This window comes from Budorcas taxicolor, chromosome 12, assembly GCF_023091745.1.
Source record: "Budorcas taxicolor isolate Tak-1 chromosome 12, Takin1.1, whole genome shotgun sequence".
Classification (NCBI taxonomy): Eukaryota; Metazoa; Chordata; class Mammalia; order Artiodactyla; family Bovidae; genus Budorcas; species Budorcas taxicolor.
In genome coordinates this window covers 30,996,826-31,013,421 of record NC_068921.1, presented here as the reverse complement: position 1 = coordinate 31,013,421, position 16,596 = coordinate 30,996,826, and the positions used below count along the sequence as shown (strand labels likewise).

The 16,596-nt window shown below is 53.5% G+C and overlaps 1 protein-coding gene across 3 annotated transcripts in view; it reads right to left on the bottom strand.

Annotated features, from left to right (window-relative positions):
• Window positions 1-16,596, bottom strand: part of SLC7A1 (solute carrier family 7 member 1) — a 60,316-nt gene that overhangs the window by 16,087 nt on the left and 27,633 nt on the right. The window contains exons 2-3 of one of the 3 annotated variants that reach the window (XM_052650053.1): window positions 13,207-13,274; window positions 381-765 (exon numbers count right to left, since the gene is read on the bottom strand). In XM_052650053.1, the coding sequence (XP_052506013.1) occupies window positions 381-750 (370 nt within the window). In that variant the 5' untranslated portion in view covers window positions 751-765; window positions 13,207-13,274. Of the gene's footprint in view, window positions 1-380; window positions 766-13,180; window positions 13,275-16,596 lie in introns of all 3 variants that reach the window. The other 2 variants (XM_052650052.1, XM_052650051.1) reach the window with 2 other exon arrangements.

Genomic DNA, 16,596 nt, shown 5'->3' with positions numbered 1-16,596 from the left:
GTGCTTTTCTGCATTTCTTAAATTTTTCTGTATCAGTGATGTATTTACTTGAGTAATCAGGAAAAGACTGAAAGAGACGAGGTCCTTTTTTCACTAGCGCCGAGCGTCCTGATTCTGCGTCTCTTTGTGCTAACGGGACTAGCCTCTTGGGGGCTGGGCTTGTCCCCACTAGGTTCCCACGTGCTTGGTCTTTAAGAGCCAGGGCAGTGGCGCCCGCGGCAGGCCTCCACCTTGCACCAAAGGCAAAGGGAAAACGTGCACCAGTGAGGGGAGGCGGGAGGTGCCAAGCTTGCGGGGAGCCAGACCCCGTGGGTCTGGGGAGCCAGGCTGAGGCGGGAACACCAGGAGGGAGGCGGGCCGGCCCCGGCGCAGAGACCTACCGATGATGTAGGACAGGATGAGGTTCCAGCCGGTGATGAAGGCCCAGAGCTCGCCCACGGTGACGTAGCTGTAGAGGTAGGCCGAGCCCGTCTTGGGGACCCGCGCACCAAACTCGCCATAGCAGAGGCCGGCCAGCACGGAGGCCAGCGCGGCGATGAGGAAGGAGATGACGATGGCGGGGCCGGCGTCCTCCCGCGCCACGGCCCCGGCCAGCACGTACACGCCGGCCCCCAGCGTGCTGCCCACCCCCAGCGCCACCAGGTCGAACGTGTTCAGGCATCGCGACAGCCGGCTCTCCTCGCGGCTGCAGTCCACCACCTTCCGCCGCAGCATCTGCTGCCCGATGCCCATCAGCGCGGTGCACCCCATCCCGCGGCTGCAGGTCTGTCGAGGGGAGGACAGAGGCGGGAGCTTCGTTAGCGCTCTGCTCTCACCCAGGGACCCCTTCACCGCAGCAGGTGGGCCATGCGGTCCTACACTGTCACTGGCCGCTAAGGCCTCACCTCTCACGATCCCACCACCCGCGGGCAGAACACCCACCCACGGCTTCCCGGCCTCAGGTTTGACCAGCGGGAGAAACACCCAGAGGCCAACCCATCCGCTGATGGGACTCTGCTCTCTTGAGCCCCCACACTGATTTCAGTTCCCAATCGAGAGCCTTCTCCAGGCAGAAATAGCAAGAGAAGCGCAATTAAGCCCGTTGTTCCTGCTGAGAGTCATACAATTCACCAGGAAAAGTAAGCTGTTACTCTAAGGGTATGGGCTTCCCAGGTGGCTCAGACAGTAAAGAATTCGCCTGCAATGCCTGGAGAATCCCTGGGACGGGGGAGCCTGGTGGGCTGCTGTCTATGGGGTCGCACAGAGTCGGACATGACTGAAGCGACTTAGCAGCAGCAGCAGCCAGTGGAGAAGACGCAAGTTTGATCCCTGGGTCAGGAAGATCCCCTGGAGAAGGAAAGGGCAGCCCACTCCAGTATTCTTGCCTGGAGAATCCCAGGGACAGAAGAGCCTGGCAGGCTACAAGTTCATGGGGTTGCAGAGAGCTGGACACGACTGAGCGGCTAAACAACAACGTTCCAAGTGTGCTGTGGTGGAAGGCAAACCAAACTAAATATGAATTTAACCATCAGAGCCCAGAGGCCTTCAATGGCAATGACAACACTTTTCAGACCTTCCCGGGACCAAGCAGGAGCCAGGCTGTCTCCAGTTTAACAAAGAGCATGCCCAGAGCAGAAAAGCATTGAACTGTTACGAGCTAGGGCCCCTTGTAACTGTCGCTGCTCTGGGAAGCACTTTGCCTCTGCACCAAAATGCGGGCAGAGTGCTATGTGATACAGTCCAGAGGGTACCTGCAGGGTCCAGTCATCGACCTTCACAGGGACCTTATCACTCCATGGGGCCCAGGATGCCACCCACCTCCTGAACCACATCCCTGTCAGCATCCTCTGGGAGTCGCCGGCCAATCACAGGAGAATTCGTCCCGAGGGGGCGGGGCCTGCCTGGAGCCCCAGGGAGGGGGAACCAGAGCCCCTATCCTTCCAAAGAGGACAGTGTGGGAAGCGGGAACCCTGACAGAACATCTCCCCGGCCAGGCGGCCAAGGTCGACATCAGTAAGTGACAGGTGATAGTCGAACGTATGATGTGATGAGAAAGGCCTTTACCTCGGAGAGCTTCCTCCCCAAGGCCGTAACCCCAGGCGAATCCCGAGAAAAGTATCAGACAAATCGCAGAAGAGGAACTCTGCGAAGCACCTGCGTTTCGCTCGTGTGTGCGTGCACGTTCTTTCTTTCAGTTGTGCCCAGTCCTCGGGTGTCATCAAGAACAAGAGAAGTCCGTGAGCTGGTGCAAACAGGAGGAGCCTCGGGACACAGGACACTAGCCTAGAGGACGGGATGAGGCCCCGGGATGAGAGGAGGCCAGCGGGGAAAGCTCAGGAAGTCTGAACAAAGCACGGACTTCAGCTGTATCCATACCAGGCGGTTGGCCACAGCCGAAATATCACACTAGTGTTAAGATGCTAATCTCAGAGGAAGCTGGGTGTGGGCACGCAGGAACTACCCTCACAGCTCCTGCGAATCTAGAAGTGTGCAGAGACAAGCTATCATTATGACTCTGAGCCACGAGAAATCCACCTTGATGACCAATTGGTGTTGACTGATGTACCTCACTTTGCTGCAGTTAAGTGACTAGAAAGTGCAATCGTCTCAGTGGAGACGGGAGAGCTGGCAGAGTCCGTACCTAACCACCTGGAACCCTGGACTGCCTGCCCACACCCCTGTGGGCTGGTCCCCTGCCCAGCTGCAGGCCAGGCCCCCTGCGAGTCACAGAGGGACGGGTGGGGGTCCTCTCCATATTTTATCTGATGGGTCAAGAGAAGAGAAAAAAAACAGTCTCTCGAGACTCAAAAGTTTTCAGCTAGAATGGGGAATAAACTTCTCCGGTCGGAAAGCCTTCTTGTAAAGATGAGGAAAAATAACGCAGAGAGCCAAGAGTCGAATGGGGTCACGAGCTCGGAAGGTGCAGGGGGGCCAGCTCCATATCTGGGTCTGGCGTTGGTGGGGGGGGTAGGAAATGATATCACCCTTGGTGAAGGGGGCGGAAGTGGGAGGAAATGAGGGAAGATGACCTTATTAGTGGAACAGCGTGGAGCAGGAAAGTCAGGGGTCTGATAAGAGCTGAGAGGGCAGGGACACAACAGGAGACAGGACAGACAGCGCCAGTGCCCGGGATGCTTGCAGCCACTCGCGGGCCCACTGCTGGAGCTTGGTTGGGAGCCCCAAGCCCTGAGGGGTCCCAGCGAGGCGGCCGTGGGGGAGCAGGTGCTGAGGACGCACCGGGGGCCAGCACTGTCTAGGAAGCCCAGGGTGCAAGTCCTGCCTCCTTCTTTCTTCCTTCCAGGATTTCCCTGAATTCATTCAAGCCAGACTATGAACCACAACAAAGCCTACAATAAACCACTGCTTGGATAACAAGTTAAAAGGAAGATGCGCCATTTCAGCACCACCCTCAGTGGAAGGGCTGTGCCAGGGATGGTGGGAAAGGCAGTGAATAACTTGGCAGCATCATCTCGGGGAAAACCCAGAAGGGAAGTGGAGCCTGAGAGCACCTGACGACCCGCTCTGCTTCTAACGTGACTGATAAATGGGACCGACATTTAGAGAGAGCGGGCACCCACTCCCACCCTCTCCTCAGTTCAGTTCAGTTCAGTTGCTCAGTCGTGTCCGACTCTTTTCAACTCCCTGGACTGCAGCATGCCAGGCCTCCCTGTCCATCACCAACTCCAGGAGCTTGCTCAAACGCAGGGCCATTGAGTCGGTCATGCTGTCTAGCCATCTCATCCTCTGCCATCCCTTTCTCCTCCTGCCTTCAATCTTTCCCAGTATCAAGGTCTTTTCAAACGAGTCAGTTCTTTCAATCAGGTGGCCAAAGGATTGGAGTTTCACCTTCCGCATCAGTCCTTTCAATGAATATTCAGGACTGATTTCCTTTAGGATGAACTGGTTGGATCTCCTTGCAGTCCAATGGACTCTCAAGAGTCTTCTCCAACACCACACTTCAAAAGCATCAATTCTTCGGCACTCAGCTTTCTTTATAGTCCAACTCTCACATCCATACATGACTACTGGAAAAACCATAGCTTTGACTAGATGGACCTTTGCTGGCAAAGTAATGTCTTTGCTTTTTAATATGCTGTCTAGGTTGGTCATAGCTTTTCTCCCAAGGAACAAGCATCTTTTAATTTCATGGCTGCAGTCACCATCTGCAATGATTTTGGAGCCCAGAAAAAAAAAGTCTCTCATTATTTCTGTTTCCCCATCTATTTCCCATCACGAAGTGATGGGACCAGATGCCATGATCTTAGTTTTCTGAATGTTGAGTTTGAAGCCAACTTTTTCACTCTCCTCTTTCCCTTTCAAGAGGCTCTTTAGTTCTTTTTCACTTTCTGCCACAAGGGTGGTATCATCTGCATATCTGACACTGATATTTCTCCTGGCAATCTTGATTCCAGCTTGTGCTTCTTCCAGCCCAGCATTTCTCATGATGTACTCTACATGTAAGTTAAATAAGCAGGGTGACAATATACAGCCTTGACGTACTCCTTTCCCTATTTGGAACCAGTCCGTTGTTTCAGGTCCAGTTCTAACTGTTGCTTCCTGACCTGCATACAGGTTTCTCAAGAGGCAGGTCAGGTGGTCTGGTATTCCCATCTCTTTAAGAATTTTCTCCTAGATGTAGTTTTTAGTTCATAACAAATGGATTCTCTCCCCCAAAACGATAAAAGGCAAGTGCAAAGCAAAGACAGTGCAACTGAACAGCACAGTCTTTCCTTGGCTTCCCAGAGTAGTGACCCAGGAGGCTAGAGCGAGCGCCATCTTCCTCTGAAAGACCACTCTATCCTGGGCTCTGGGAAGGGCTGGTCCACAGTCCACACACCTTTCTCACAGGGGCTGCTGTCTGGGGAAGAAGCCAGAGCTGCCAGAGTGACTATGCTGGGACACCTGGCAAAGGGCAGGCAGGGGGACACCTTCCGAGAGCCCACTGACCTCACTATAGGCTGAAATGAGCCCCCCTGGACACTGCAGCTGCAGTGAACATGCCACACGCCCCTGGTTATCCTTTCTCCATGAACCCACTTAACCAACCCTGGGGACCCAGCACCATCTTTAAAATAAAGGGGCCGGGGCACTGAGTTCTGTACATTTGGACCCAGACACTGGACTGCAAACACACGTGAAAGGGACTTTCTGGCTGAGACTCCCTGGACATAGCTGACTTCTTGTAAGTGGGAAGACAGCAGCCATTGTTTCTCAGGAAGAGTCCTGGGCTGGAGAGAAGTGCTCGGGTGCAGTGAACAGGAGCAGAGCAGGGCTGGCTGTTTGCTCTTGGGCTGCCTCTCCTGCACGCCCTCTCTGTCAGGGGAAAGGGCAAACCCAGTCCCCTGGAAACCGCTGGGGCAGGAACGCAACCAGTCGCCGCCGAACCCCAGGGCTGAGAGTGCGGACAGCACGAGTGCCGTGTCCAGTTCTACTTCCCAGGGTGGGAGAGACTGAGATGCTCACTAACCCCGCCCCGGGCTTACTTTAAAGTAACGTCCTTTCTTTCTCCTTGGCAGTAACGGGAAAATCTGGGTTCTCCAGGCAGCAGCATCTATCGGTATTGTGCACACATTACCCCACAACTCACGTTCATGCCTGGACTCCTGAGCTGCTCATTCAGCCAACAGCTGGAAACAAATGAAACTTCTCCATGTAAAACCAATCTAAGCACGTCAGCCTCGCCAGTGTCAGGCTCGGACAGACTTCCTGCAGTCAGGATTTACGCAGAAAGTCCCCAGTATGCATTGAAAGCACTATCTGGAAATTACGTTATCCTGTCTCCCAGGGAGAAATGTTTGCAACAGTCAAGAGCTATACTTTCATTTCAGTTTTTGACAGGAATCCCGTAACAGCAAGAGCTTTGGCTCTCTCTCACTCCCAACTCACGCATTATGAAAGAATGTCCTCTTAGAAAGCAAAGGAAATCTGTCCCTTTCCCACAGAATTTCTAACGCTAAGTTTGATTCCAGTGATCACTATGTAACAGCCGGAGCAAGATGGCCCAACAGGCCCAGACTGCTGAGATACAGACTTTGGGATGCGGTGCTGAAGGTGTCTGACAAAGGCAGGCAGGTGTGAACTGCACGATTTTTTTTTTTTCACTCAGACTTAATGACAGTCCCATTACCGAAACAGAAGAGCTTGATGGCTTCATGGAGGGAGGGGAAGAGGTCACAGACGGAGGCTGTGATAGACACTAAGTTCATAAATTCTTTGGAGAAAGTCTTAACGTTGACATTTTTTCCTTCATATGTCTTTTTTTTTTTTTTTAAGTGGTCATTACATTTGGGAGTGGTCCTAAGCAGGGGAGTCATATAGAGTAAACCCTGTCATTCCAGCAGGAGACAGACGTGCTGAGGTCCACACAGGATGCTGAGCGGGGACGGGCAGTCCCCAAGTCCCCTTCAGCCGGGTGGGGCAGGGCTGCCCAGGAGTCCTGAAGGCTCTGGAACACCTGCAGCTTTAATGAGGAAGGGAGAAGAGGTGAAGCCACCTCAACCAGACGTGGTCCAAAACAAGAGTGTTCCAGGTCACGGGCCACAGTGGAGGAGGAAAGATGCATGCAAGGAATGCAATCTGCATTGAAGGAAGTTGTTCTCCAAGCCAGATCCACTTCCCCCCGGTGGCAGGAGGCCCAGGTGCAAGAACTTCTAAGTTTAAAGAAAACCAGGATAGAGGGGACTGGTTGACACAGATGAAGACCCAACACGTGGGTGTGTGGAAGGAGGTTAAGGAAACGACAGAACTGAACTGGTGCACAGCGGGGCAGGGGGGAGGCGAGGGGAGGAGGGGACCCAGGGAAGTGAAGGTTTGTGGTGGCTGGGGGGCTAGCCACATCCCCACGTCCTCGCTGGGCAGCGGGAGCCCGTCCACCGCCCATGAGATGTGACCTCAGGACTCGGACTCTCTTAAAGTTCCCCAGGGTCTACACCCATCTGACCCCAGGCAGCGATGGACAAGCTGAGGGCAGAATGGAACCCCTCCTGAATTCAGGGATCTCACACCTGGTATGATGCCCTGGGCTGACACAGCCAGGCTTAGGGAAAAGCAGAAATGCAGTCCCAGCTGAAGAGGCAGAGAGTTGGGGCCAGTAACTTGGTGGAGGGCATGCAGCCAACAAAAGATGGGAGTCGGGGCTCAAACTCACGCCTCACCGCCTGCAGAGCCTGTGCTGTCCTCTGAGTCAGGATCCCTGGGGCCCCAGGGGTGCAGAGGGGCTGGGGGAAGAGGCTGGACAGCTAACTGGCAGTGGGCAGGAGGGTGGTGGTGGTGCAAGCCCCCATCTCGGAGCTAAGCGTCCACACGACCCACCGGCAGGGCTGCATCTAATCGCCTCTGCCCCCAGAACCTACGAGACCCATGAGCAGAACATACGGGACCAGAACATGTACAGGGCCCATAGCTCACACTCAGTACGATCACTGACTTAATTTCAGGGAACTTAACAGGACACTGGCTGGACGTCTGTCCTTCATCTTAGGCAACATCTTCACCATTGACTTCAATGACTTATGAGGGTCTGTCCATCAAAGGAGATCTCATTTGCTGGATATTCAAAGGTTCAAGTCACCAAAGAGTCCAGTTCTATTTCTCTAAATGAATACACATGTAAGAAGATGCTATCTGGGTTAAAATTCAGCCCAAGCAACAAGGAGTTGCCTCTGAGGCCTTGAAAGTTTCCCAACAGTTCCCTGCGCCGTGGGAGGTGCTCCTCTGTGGGCACAGCTGGCGTCCCTGTCATCTCTGCCCAGGGCTCCTTGGGTTACAACTAGCGCATGTCTCTGGGGCCTCAGTTTCCACACCTGAAAAGCGGGGTGGCTCTCTGGTCCTGCCTTGACGGATAATGCACAAGGAGTATACTAAGACGGCTTCCCTGGGGGCTCGGTAAAGAATCTGCCTGCAATGCAGGAGATACGGGTTCCATTCCCGGGTCAGGAAGATCCCCTGGAGGAGGGCATGGCAACCCACTCCAGGATCCTGGCCCAGAGAATCCCATGGACAGAGGAGCCTGGAGGGATACAGTTCACGGGGTCGCAAAGAGTCAGACACGACTAAGTATACACAGGCAGGCATGCTAAGAAGCAAGTTATTCCCGGCAGAGTCAGCACTGGTTCTTTCATCTAAGTCTCAGCACCTGCCCATCGCCTCTCCCTCACAGAAGCAAGGCAGACAAATTCTGGCAGTTTGAGGTCCCCATCACACGGTGGTCATGAACTGATGCCTGGCCTGACACTGTCAACGTTGCTGGCTTACCCACACCCAAGCCTGTCCACAACGTTTGCCCAGACCCAAGAAAGACAGCAGACAAGAAGCCAGTGGACGACCCAGTAAGTGCATCCTCACGAAAATCAGATAAAATCTAGGAACGCTTCCTCCTGTAGCCAGCAGGATGTGACTAAGAGTCTTTTTGTCTCCCGACAGTGTTTCCATCACCAGGGGAGCTGTGCTTTATCAAGATACACGCCCCAGTTCTGTGTGTAGAAACGCATTACAACAGAAACCTGTGTTTCGTGAGGGGCTCAGAGCTGCTCCAACACGTACCTTAGTGCTTCTCAGTTCTCTGGGATGGAAAGAAGCGAACATGTTCCACCTGGTTCACTAAAGCCGGTGACGGACAAACTCTGTGGGCAGGCCTGGGGGTGGGGAACGGGCCCCCTGCTCAGGGCAGGATCCATGAGCCAGAGTCCAGCAGGGGCCTGGTCCTGAGTAGGGTGTGGGTCCGGGGGTGCTGGTGAGGGGGCTTTGTAAAGTTGTGTGTCTGTGAACTGTGGACACTTCGTCTGGCTCTCCAGACGAATGGAAATGTCTTAAATAAAGATCCCCCAGGATCAGAATTCAGACTTACTGGCAGAACACTGTTTCTTTAGTTCTCCAGGCTCTAAGGAATCCTGAAAAGCATATTAGAGATTTCAGAGGCTCCTCCAAAAGTCCTCTTTCACAAAGCGCCAGGACAGCCGGCCCCAGGAACCAAGCAAGGCGGGGACTCCTGCCCAGCGGATCTGACCTCACTGCTCGGTCACAGACCATTATTTTCCCATTTACTCAGTTACTCACTCAGCAAATTCTCACAGACTCACCTATTTACCCATAAGCCTGGGCCCACTGTAATCCTCAAATACCTGTCACTTCCTCCCTTCCCCTAGTCTTCCCACTGCCACAGGCTACTCTGAAAACAGTTAGAATTTCTAGAAAATGCACTGACTCAAAAGTAAAGTAGCTGTGAGAAGTCGGGGACAGCTTCCCAAACCGACCCGGAGAAGAGACTCTCGGGAGCTGGGGTCCTGAAAGCAACACAGCACACCAGCTCCTCGCCACACTCACACACGCAGGTGCACCTTGTCCTCGCCAGAGACCAGCAGAGGCACAGGCCTCCCTCCTCTCCCAGGAGGATGGGTGGACCCCCAGCCATAGCCACCTCACTTTAAGCAGGGAGCCAGGATTTGGACTCACGTCCTCTGACTCCAGGAGCCCTGTTCCAGAGCAGGTGCCAGAGCGACAGGACTTTGACCAAATGTACCCTTCTTCCCGCTTGACAACACTCAACTGTGTCACCCTATCTGAAATCCCACAAATAAGGGAGTCACGTGGGTTAAGACAACCTCTTTCTGCATGCCACTACTCCTGGCAAGTCCAGTCAATGAGTTACTCACACGGTGGCATGGATCTGCGTCACCCGCCCACTTCCCGCAGCCGCTGGCCAGGAGCCACTGGCTTTGAAGCAACAGGCACTTTCTCTGGGTCCGAGGACAAGGAGGTAACTGGGGCAGCAGGGCCCAGAGGGGCCTCAGGGGAGAGTTCTGGAAAGCAGACAGAGGGCAGGGGCTTGGAGAATCATGCGGAGGAAGAGCTGCCAAAGAGACAGACCAAATATTGCGTTGGGAGAGTCCGTGTCTCTGAGCAAAGTGGGAGGACAGTGTCAAATGAGCCTGGCAGCAGCCCTTGAAAATAACAGGAACACACACGAGTGTGTGTGTATACTCAGACTGGTAGAAAATTACAGGAACACACACGAGCGTGAGTGTATATTCAGACTGGTTGAAAATAACAGGAACACACACGAGTGTGCGTGTATATTCAGACTAGTTGAAAATAACAGGAACACACATGTGTGTGTATACTCAGACTGGTTGAAAATTAACAGGAACACACACGAGGATGTGTATACTCAGACTGGTCTGGAAGGAGAATCACGGCAGTGTCTCTGGACAGATTACTGGCATTTTTGCCAGCATTTTAACATTCTTTCAGTGACTGCTTACTGTTTCTGAACTGAGGGGAAGGAAATCTCTTTTAAAGAGTCCGCCTTGGAGGTACCTGGGTACGTGGAGTTTTATTACGTTTTCTCTCTGCATACGTGCCCATTGAGAAATTTCCAAAAGCAAGAGAGAGGGTTTCCTGTTAGGCTGACCCAGAAAACAACAAGGAAACTCCTCTTGAGACCTGCAACCCCAGGGCAGCCCCTTGATGCTAAGACACAGTTGTGTACAAAGTCTCTTACACATGATTAGATTGAACCATATGAAATTGTCTATATTCAGCCAATTTTTTTTTAAACTAGAAAAATAGCCAAGAGTAAAGGATTTGTACTAGGCAGTTGTGGAGCATGTCCCTAGACATTTCTCTGGGCCTAAATGGTACCATTTGGGGACTTTGCCTGAAATTACAGAAGCCAATGTGAGTTCCAAAGAAGAGGTTAAAGGAAAGCGAAGAACAAAGTGGTTTGTAGGTTATTCAAAACCTGGGAGAGAGAAACCAACAGACACGTGTTTCTGTGCTATCCACGGTGCGGGACATATGTGAAATTTCAGGTTCACCCTCCCCCCTTTTCGGCAGGTCACACGCTCACCTGCCTGAGAGACAAAGCTCAGGCCCACCAGGCTGAACAGGTGAGGCTGGGCTGGGCTGCAGGGAGCAGGACAGGCCAGGAGAGCTGCGGCTGGGCATCTGAGGGATACACACTTGAGATGTAAACCTTTTACGTAAAGGAAGGGTTGAGGGCAGCAACCACATACCACTGCGAGGATTAATCAGGTCTTACTGGGCGGGACAGACCCGAGGGGAGAGGGTCCCAGGCCGCCACCTGCCTTCTTTATTTGGGGAGTGAATCAACACGTTAGCCTTCGAGCAGGGTATTTTGATCCAGCTGACAAAGTGCCTGTGTGCAAGCAGATACTCTGTCCTTTCCCATGTTCCTGCATTTGCTCCATCCCTGTCCTCTCCTCTTGAAGCCCCTGGTTACCATGGGGATTACCTGCGCGGGGCTTGCTGTGCGGGGATAAGCCCCAGCAGGAAATGCATGTTTCATGACAGGTCGTGCTGGTGTGGTGGCCAAGACTTCAGACACTCGCCCCCAAGAGAAAAGCATTTAAAGTCTGAAGGAAACACCATGGCCCCCTTCCTGGCTCCACACCCCACCTGTCTGCAGGCCGACCCCCAAGCACCTGTTTGTACACCTTCCCAGCCTAGGGATTTCTGTTACATCACACACGTGGGGTACACATCCAGCGGGCAGTAACAGAATTGTCTCCCTCACAGAAAACATGCCACCGTGGACCTGAGGTCACTCCGCAGCTTCGGGAGCAAGCAGCCAGGTGCACGAGGGCCTGTGGGCTCCGTAACGCAGGACCGACGATCAAGGGCCAGGAGAAAAGGCACCGGAGGATCACGGTGAAGCCTGAGATGGACAGAGTGGCCAAGAGTGCGGACACGAGGCCAGGGCTGGCCTGTGGCACTGAGTGTGAAGGATGGACGGTGGTTACACCGACGTCACAGGCAGAGCCCCCTGATGGAAGCTCCCGGGCAAAGACTTTGAAACAGGCTGTCCCTCCGGAATGCCACTGGAACCTGACCCCGGGCCTCGCCATAAGCCAGGGCTCATTTTCTGGCCTGCGGTTGACTGGTTCCCGCTTAGTGACACGGGGAAGCTCACACACACGGGACTCACTCAGAGCATCCCCATGCCTTCAGGGAGGAGCTGGGGAGCCCTGCTCCCTCCCTCAGGGGGTCTCCACATGGCAAAGGTCACAGCTACGCGCCCCCAGTCCCCTGATGAAGGACTCAGTGAGGGCCACTGATCCTATGTGTGTCTTCTCAACGCAGCTCCACACTCAAAATTAAGAATATGAAGGGCCCAGAGGACTGTAGGAATGTGTGTGTGGGGGTTAGTGGGCAACTGCAGTTCTTTTACACACACACACACAAGCCCCTCTGAAAAACTTTGTGAGGAATGAAACAGTGACAAAAGTGAAGCCTCCATACTCGGTGACCAGGTACTTATCAAAAAATGACCTGAGCAATAACTGTCCAGCACTCATACAGTAGGATCCTTTTTCCCCAAACTACGTCCTATGCCAGATGCAAATATAAGCAACAGGTGAAACTAGACCCACTCTCACTTTATTTATTAGGTTTTAATTTTTTGGCTGTACCACGCGGCATGGGGGATCTTAGTTACCTGGCCAGGGATTGAACCCAGGCCTCCTGCAGTGGAAGCTTATAACCACTGGACCACCGGGCAAGTCCCTGGACCCACTCTTATTTAAAGGGACATGAGGGACACGGAGATCCCCTGGCCGGCCTTGGCCTTCCCTGCTCTCCATGCCTGTTCCTGTCTCACCTTGCCCCCACCCCCGGACTCTGGGGCTCCGAGGACCGGCCTGAAATACACTGACCGACAGCTGGTTACGGCACCCAGGAACAAGCTGTGGGAGAACTCTTGAGTAGAGTGAAAGGCTGAGGACTGAGAGGCAGGGGGCCCAGGATGCAGACTGGAACAGGCCCTTGAACCTGAGACCGCAACGGCTCTGAGATTCACAGGCAGACGAGGAATAGATGCATAGAGGCCGTGGTGTTGCGGCCGCCCACGGGGCCCAGTCCCTCTGAGGACGGCAGGCCACATGGACAAATCCCCCAGTGCGGGGACACCCGCTCCCCACCACGCGCCCCGGACTGAAGGCCCTGCCGTCCCAGGACATCAAGCAGTCTGGACGAGCAGAAGTGCACACAGAAACTCAAGAGCCCACGAGAGTGAAAGACGAGCCTTTCCGGGTGAGACAGAAGACCTGACAGAGGCAGGCCGGTGAGATGTTAAAAAGAAGACTTAGGGCTTAGCTGTCAGTTAACTTCAAAAGCCGACAGCCAACGAGAGGCCTAAATGAGTAACATCCTGGCACCAAGAGCAGGCCCTCCTGCTGGGCTGCACCTGGACTACGACGTAAGGACTGTCACCTCGTCACCGGGGGGGTCCCTGGTCCTGGAGCGATGGCGTCTCACGAGGGTCGAGAGGGGGCTGGCTCCTAGGAGGCAAGGGAAGAGACCACGTTAGACTCCATCTGGGGGCCCAGAACCTCCAAGCCCATGGCCAACGCAGGGAGGACAGCTTCAGCTCAGCATCAGAGGGCAGACGAGGTCCCAACGCAGATGGAGCAGCATGGGTGGGGGGCGGTGCGGAGGAAAAGTTGGGGGGGCACTGCTGAGGAGAACCCAGGAAACTGGACAAGACGGCCTCCAAACCAGGGGTCCCACCCCGCCACCGCTGCAAAGGTGGGGTCATGTCTCAAGTAAGAGCGGCAGCAGAGCGTCATCCAGACAGGCCACGCCCACACACCAAGGGCACAGAGCCGGCCTGTGCAGGCTCAGAGGCCCTGAGAGGGGCCAGCCGGGCAGTGAGTCCTCTTGGACGCTGGCACTGAGACTTCCAGGTCAGCAGGGTCAGAGAGCCTCAGCTGCATCCTCCAGGGAACTCGGGACTCCAAGCTGTGACCATCTGCTCTCCTGCCCTCGCTGGGACCGTGGCATGGCTCCAGTACCCCATTCGGTTGGCACTAAGTACCCGCCGGCCCCAGGGACTTCGGGGCAGCCCCACACTGCTCCGATGTGGGCGGGCCCCGTCACCATGCGCCTGCGGTCCCAGAAGGAACGGGTGTGGAGACGGGCAGTCTTCACGGGGCGTCCAGGAAGAACCTCCTGGACGAGCCGCATCAGGTCCTCTGTCTTCCCAGCCACAGGGTTTCTACTCCTCACATGCTCATGCCCTCACTCCCTCAGGAGCAGGAAAGGTTTGGTTATTATGCTTTGTGACCCCAGCGAGGATCAGCACTGAGCCAAACACACACGTGAAGTTGCTCACCAGCAGCTCCAGTTTGTGACTTCAGTGCAGCCAAGTTTCCAGCAGCTGGAATCACCTATTCCACCCCAACCAACACCTTTCATCTGTTAACCCTACACTAAGATGCCATTCTTTGCCACTTCTTCTTTGGCAGATGTTCAGACCTACAGAAAAGCTAGCGTATTTAAGGACTTTTCATCTACATATACCAACACTGAACATTTTGCCACGTTTGCTCTATCGTTATGTACATGTACACTTTTCTCCCGAACCACTTGAGCGTGAGCTGCAGTAGCTACCGTGACACCTGACCTCTAAGTATTCTGATAGCCCACAAGGACGACACTCACCTACGTAACTCTTAATGCTGCTGTTACAGATAAGAAACCAAACATTCGCTCAGTAGCCTCCAAAACTCAGCCCATGATCAAATGTCCAAAACTGACAGTATACTGCCAGCTGTCTGTCATGTCCCAAGTACAGCAAAGGCAGTGAGAGAAGCGAAGGTGTGTGAGGCTCAGGTCACAGTACAGGACGGGTGGACACACGGATCCTTCCTGGGGACTGACACACCCACGAGTCTCTATCTCGGCCCCAGAGAAAGAGGCAACTCCACCTGGAGACCTCAGGAAAGGCTTCTGCCACAAGGGGATGCCATTCAGAAGACAGGTTTACCCGGCATACACTGAGAGCAGGGACGGAATATAAAGACAGAGAGGCTAGAACCATGCCACCCAACCCCGATGTCCAAGTCCTACTTCTGGGAACATGTGACTATAGCAGGCTACATGACAAGGAGGCTGCAGACGAACAGAGGAACCAGCTGACCTTCGGTGAGATGTTCTCCGGCGGGTCTGATGTAATGCCCAGCGTCCCTGAAGGATGGGGGCATCCCGGTCAGAGGGGTGGGATGTGAGAGGCTATAGGGGCACTGCCAGTCTCAACTGTCCAGGGCCAGGAGCCAAGGCAGGCAGCCTCAAGAAGCCGACAAAGGCAAGGCACTGGATTCTCCCTAGAGCTCTAAGAAGGTACACACCCTCCCAACACCTGGCCTGGAGCCCAGTGACACCTATTTTGGACTTCTGACCCGCAGAACTGAAAATAGTAAATTTGTGTTGTTTAAAGATTTTCTTTCTTTTTTAATGTAGAGGCTTGAAACAAGGCTGGAATCCATCCAAGTGCTGGGGGCTGGGAACAAGTCATGGAGTCTGGCCGCCCAGAGCCATCATCAGATCTGTATTTTAGGAGGAAAATCCTGGAATGAAAGGAACAGAATTGAGAAAGAAAACAACTAATGGTGTTTGGGGACAATGATAAGATTTGAATTATCAAAAAAAACCCCTAGAATTGTGGAAAAGTTGGATCTGTCACCAAGGTCTCAGTTGATGGTTTCCCAAGACTTAGGAGTTTTCTGAGGACACTGGTGGTGATACTAACAAATGTGTTTTTAGATAAACTAATACATGTGATGAGCTTCCCTGGTGGCTCAGACAGTAAAGAATCCATCTGCAATGCAGGAGACCCAGGTTCCATCCCTGGAGACCCAGGGTCGGGAAGATCCCCTGGAGAAGGGAATGGCAACCACTCCAGTATTCTGGCCTGGAGGATCCCATGGACAGAGGAGCCTGGCTATAGTCCATGGGGTTGAAAAGAGTCAGACACACACTGATCCATACCACCCACATACGTAGAAGCTCCGTGGAGTTCTCCACAATCTTTAGGACCATAGTGGGTTCTGAGATCAAACAGTTTGAGAACCACTGCTTTAGGGTTACCCTAAGGCGTGGACACAGCCAGGCTGACACCTGCCCCCCAGGAAAGCCGCTCTCCAGCTTCCTCAGGCAGGGTGAACCAGCCTGACTGAGGGCCTCCCCGCCCGTGTCTCCCTGTCAGAGCAGCAAAGCAGGTAAGGGATGTTCAACTTAAGTGCTAGAGAAAGGCTACCATACATTAAACCAGGCTGCGCCCACCAGGATTATTGGGACTGGCATGAACAGCAAGTAAACTCATTAGCACTGCTTTTCTCTACTCCAAGAATGTTCCAACCGATTTATTCTACTTCGGATTTAAAGTTTCACTTGTTAAAAGCAGGGTAGTGAGAATGCTACAACCACCTCAAAACTAAAGCATTTTATTTCACTTATTTCATCATAAATACAGCAGGCCGCATTCCAACACCACCCTGGACAGGCTCCCAAGGGCACAAGTGTGATCACGACACCACATATCTGTGCAACAGGGGACACCTGCACACTGATGGGAAATGTGTTTATGCAAAATCACCTGGAAACATCAGTGAACACATTTCCACTGGATAATTTATCAATGAAGAGGAATCAGGCCTTCCCATTAGGTACGCTGGTAGGAACTACTAAGCAGGTTTTTTTGCTTTATCTTATTAAAGATGATACACAACGTTTTTTGTTGGTATTATTCAGTTACTAAGTCGTGCCTGACTCTTTGCGACCCTGTGGACTGCAGCATGTCAGGCTTCCCTGTCCAGCTGAAGT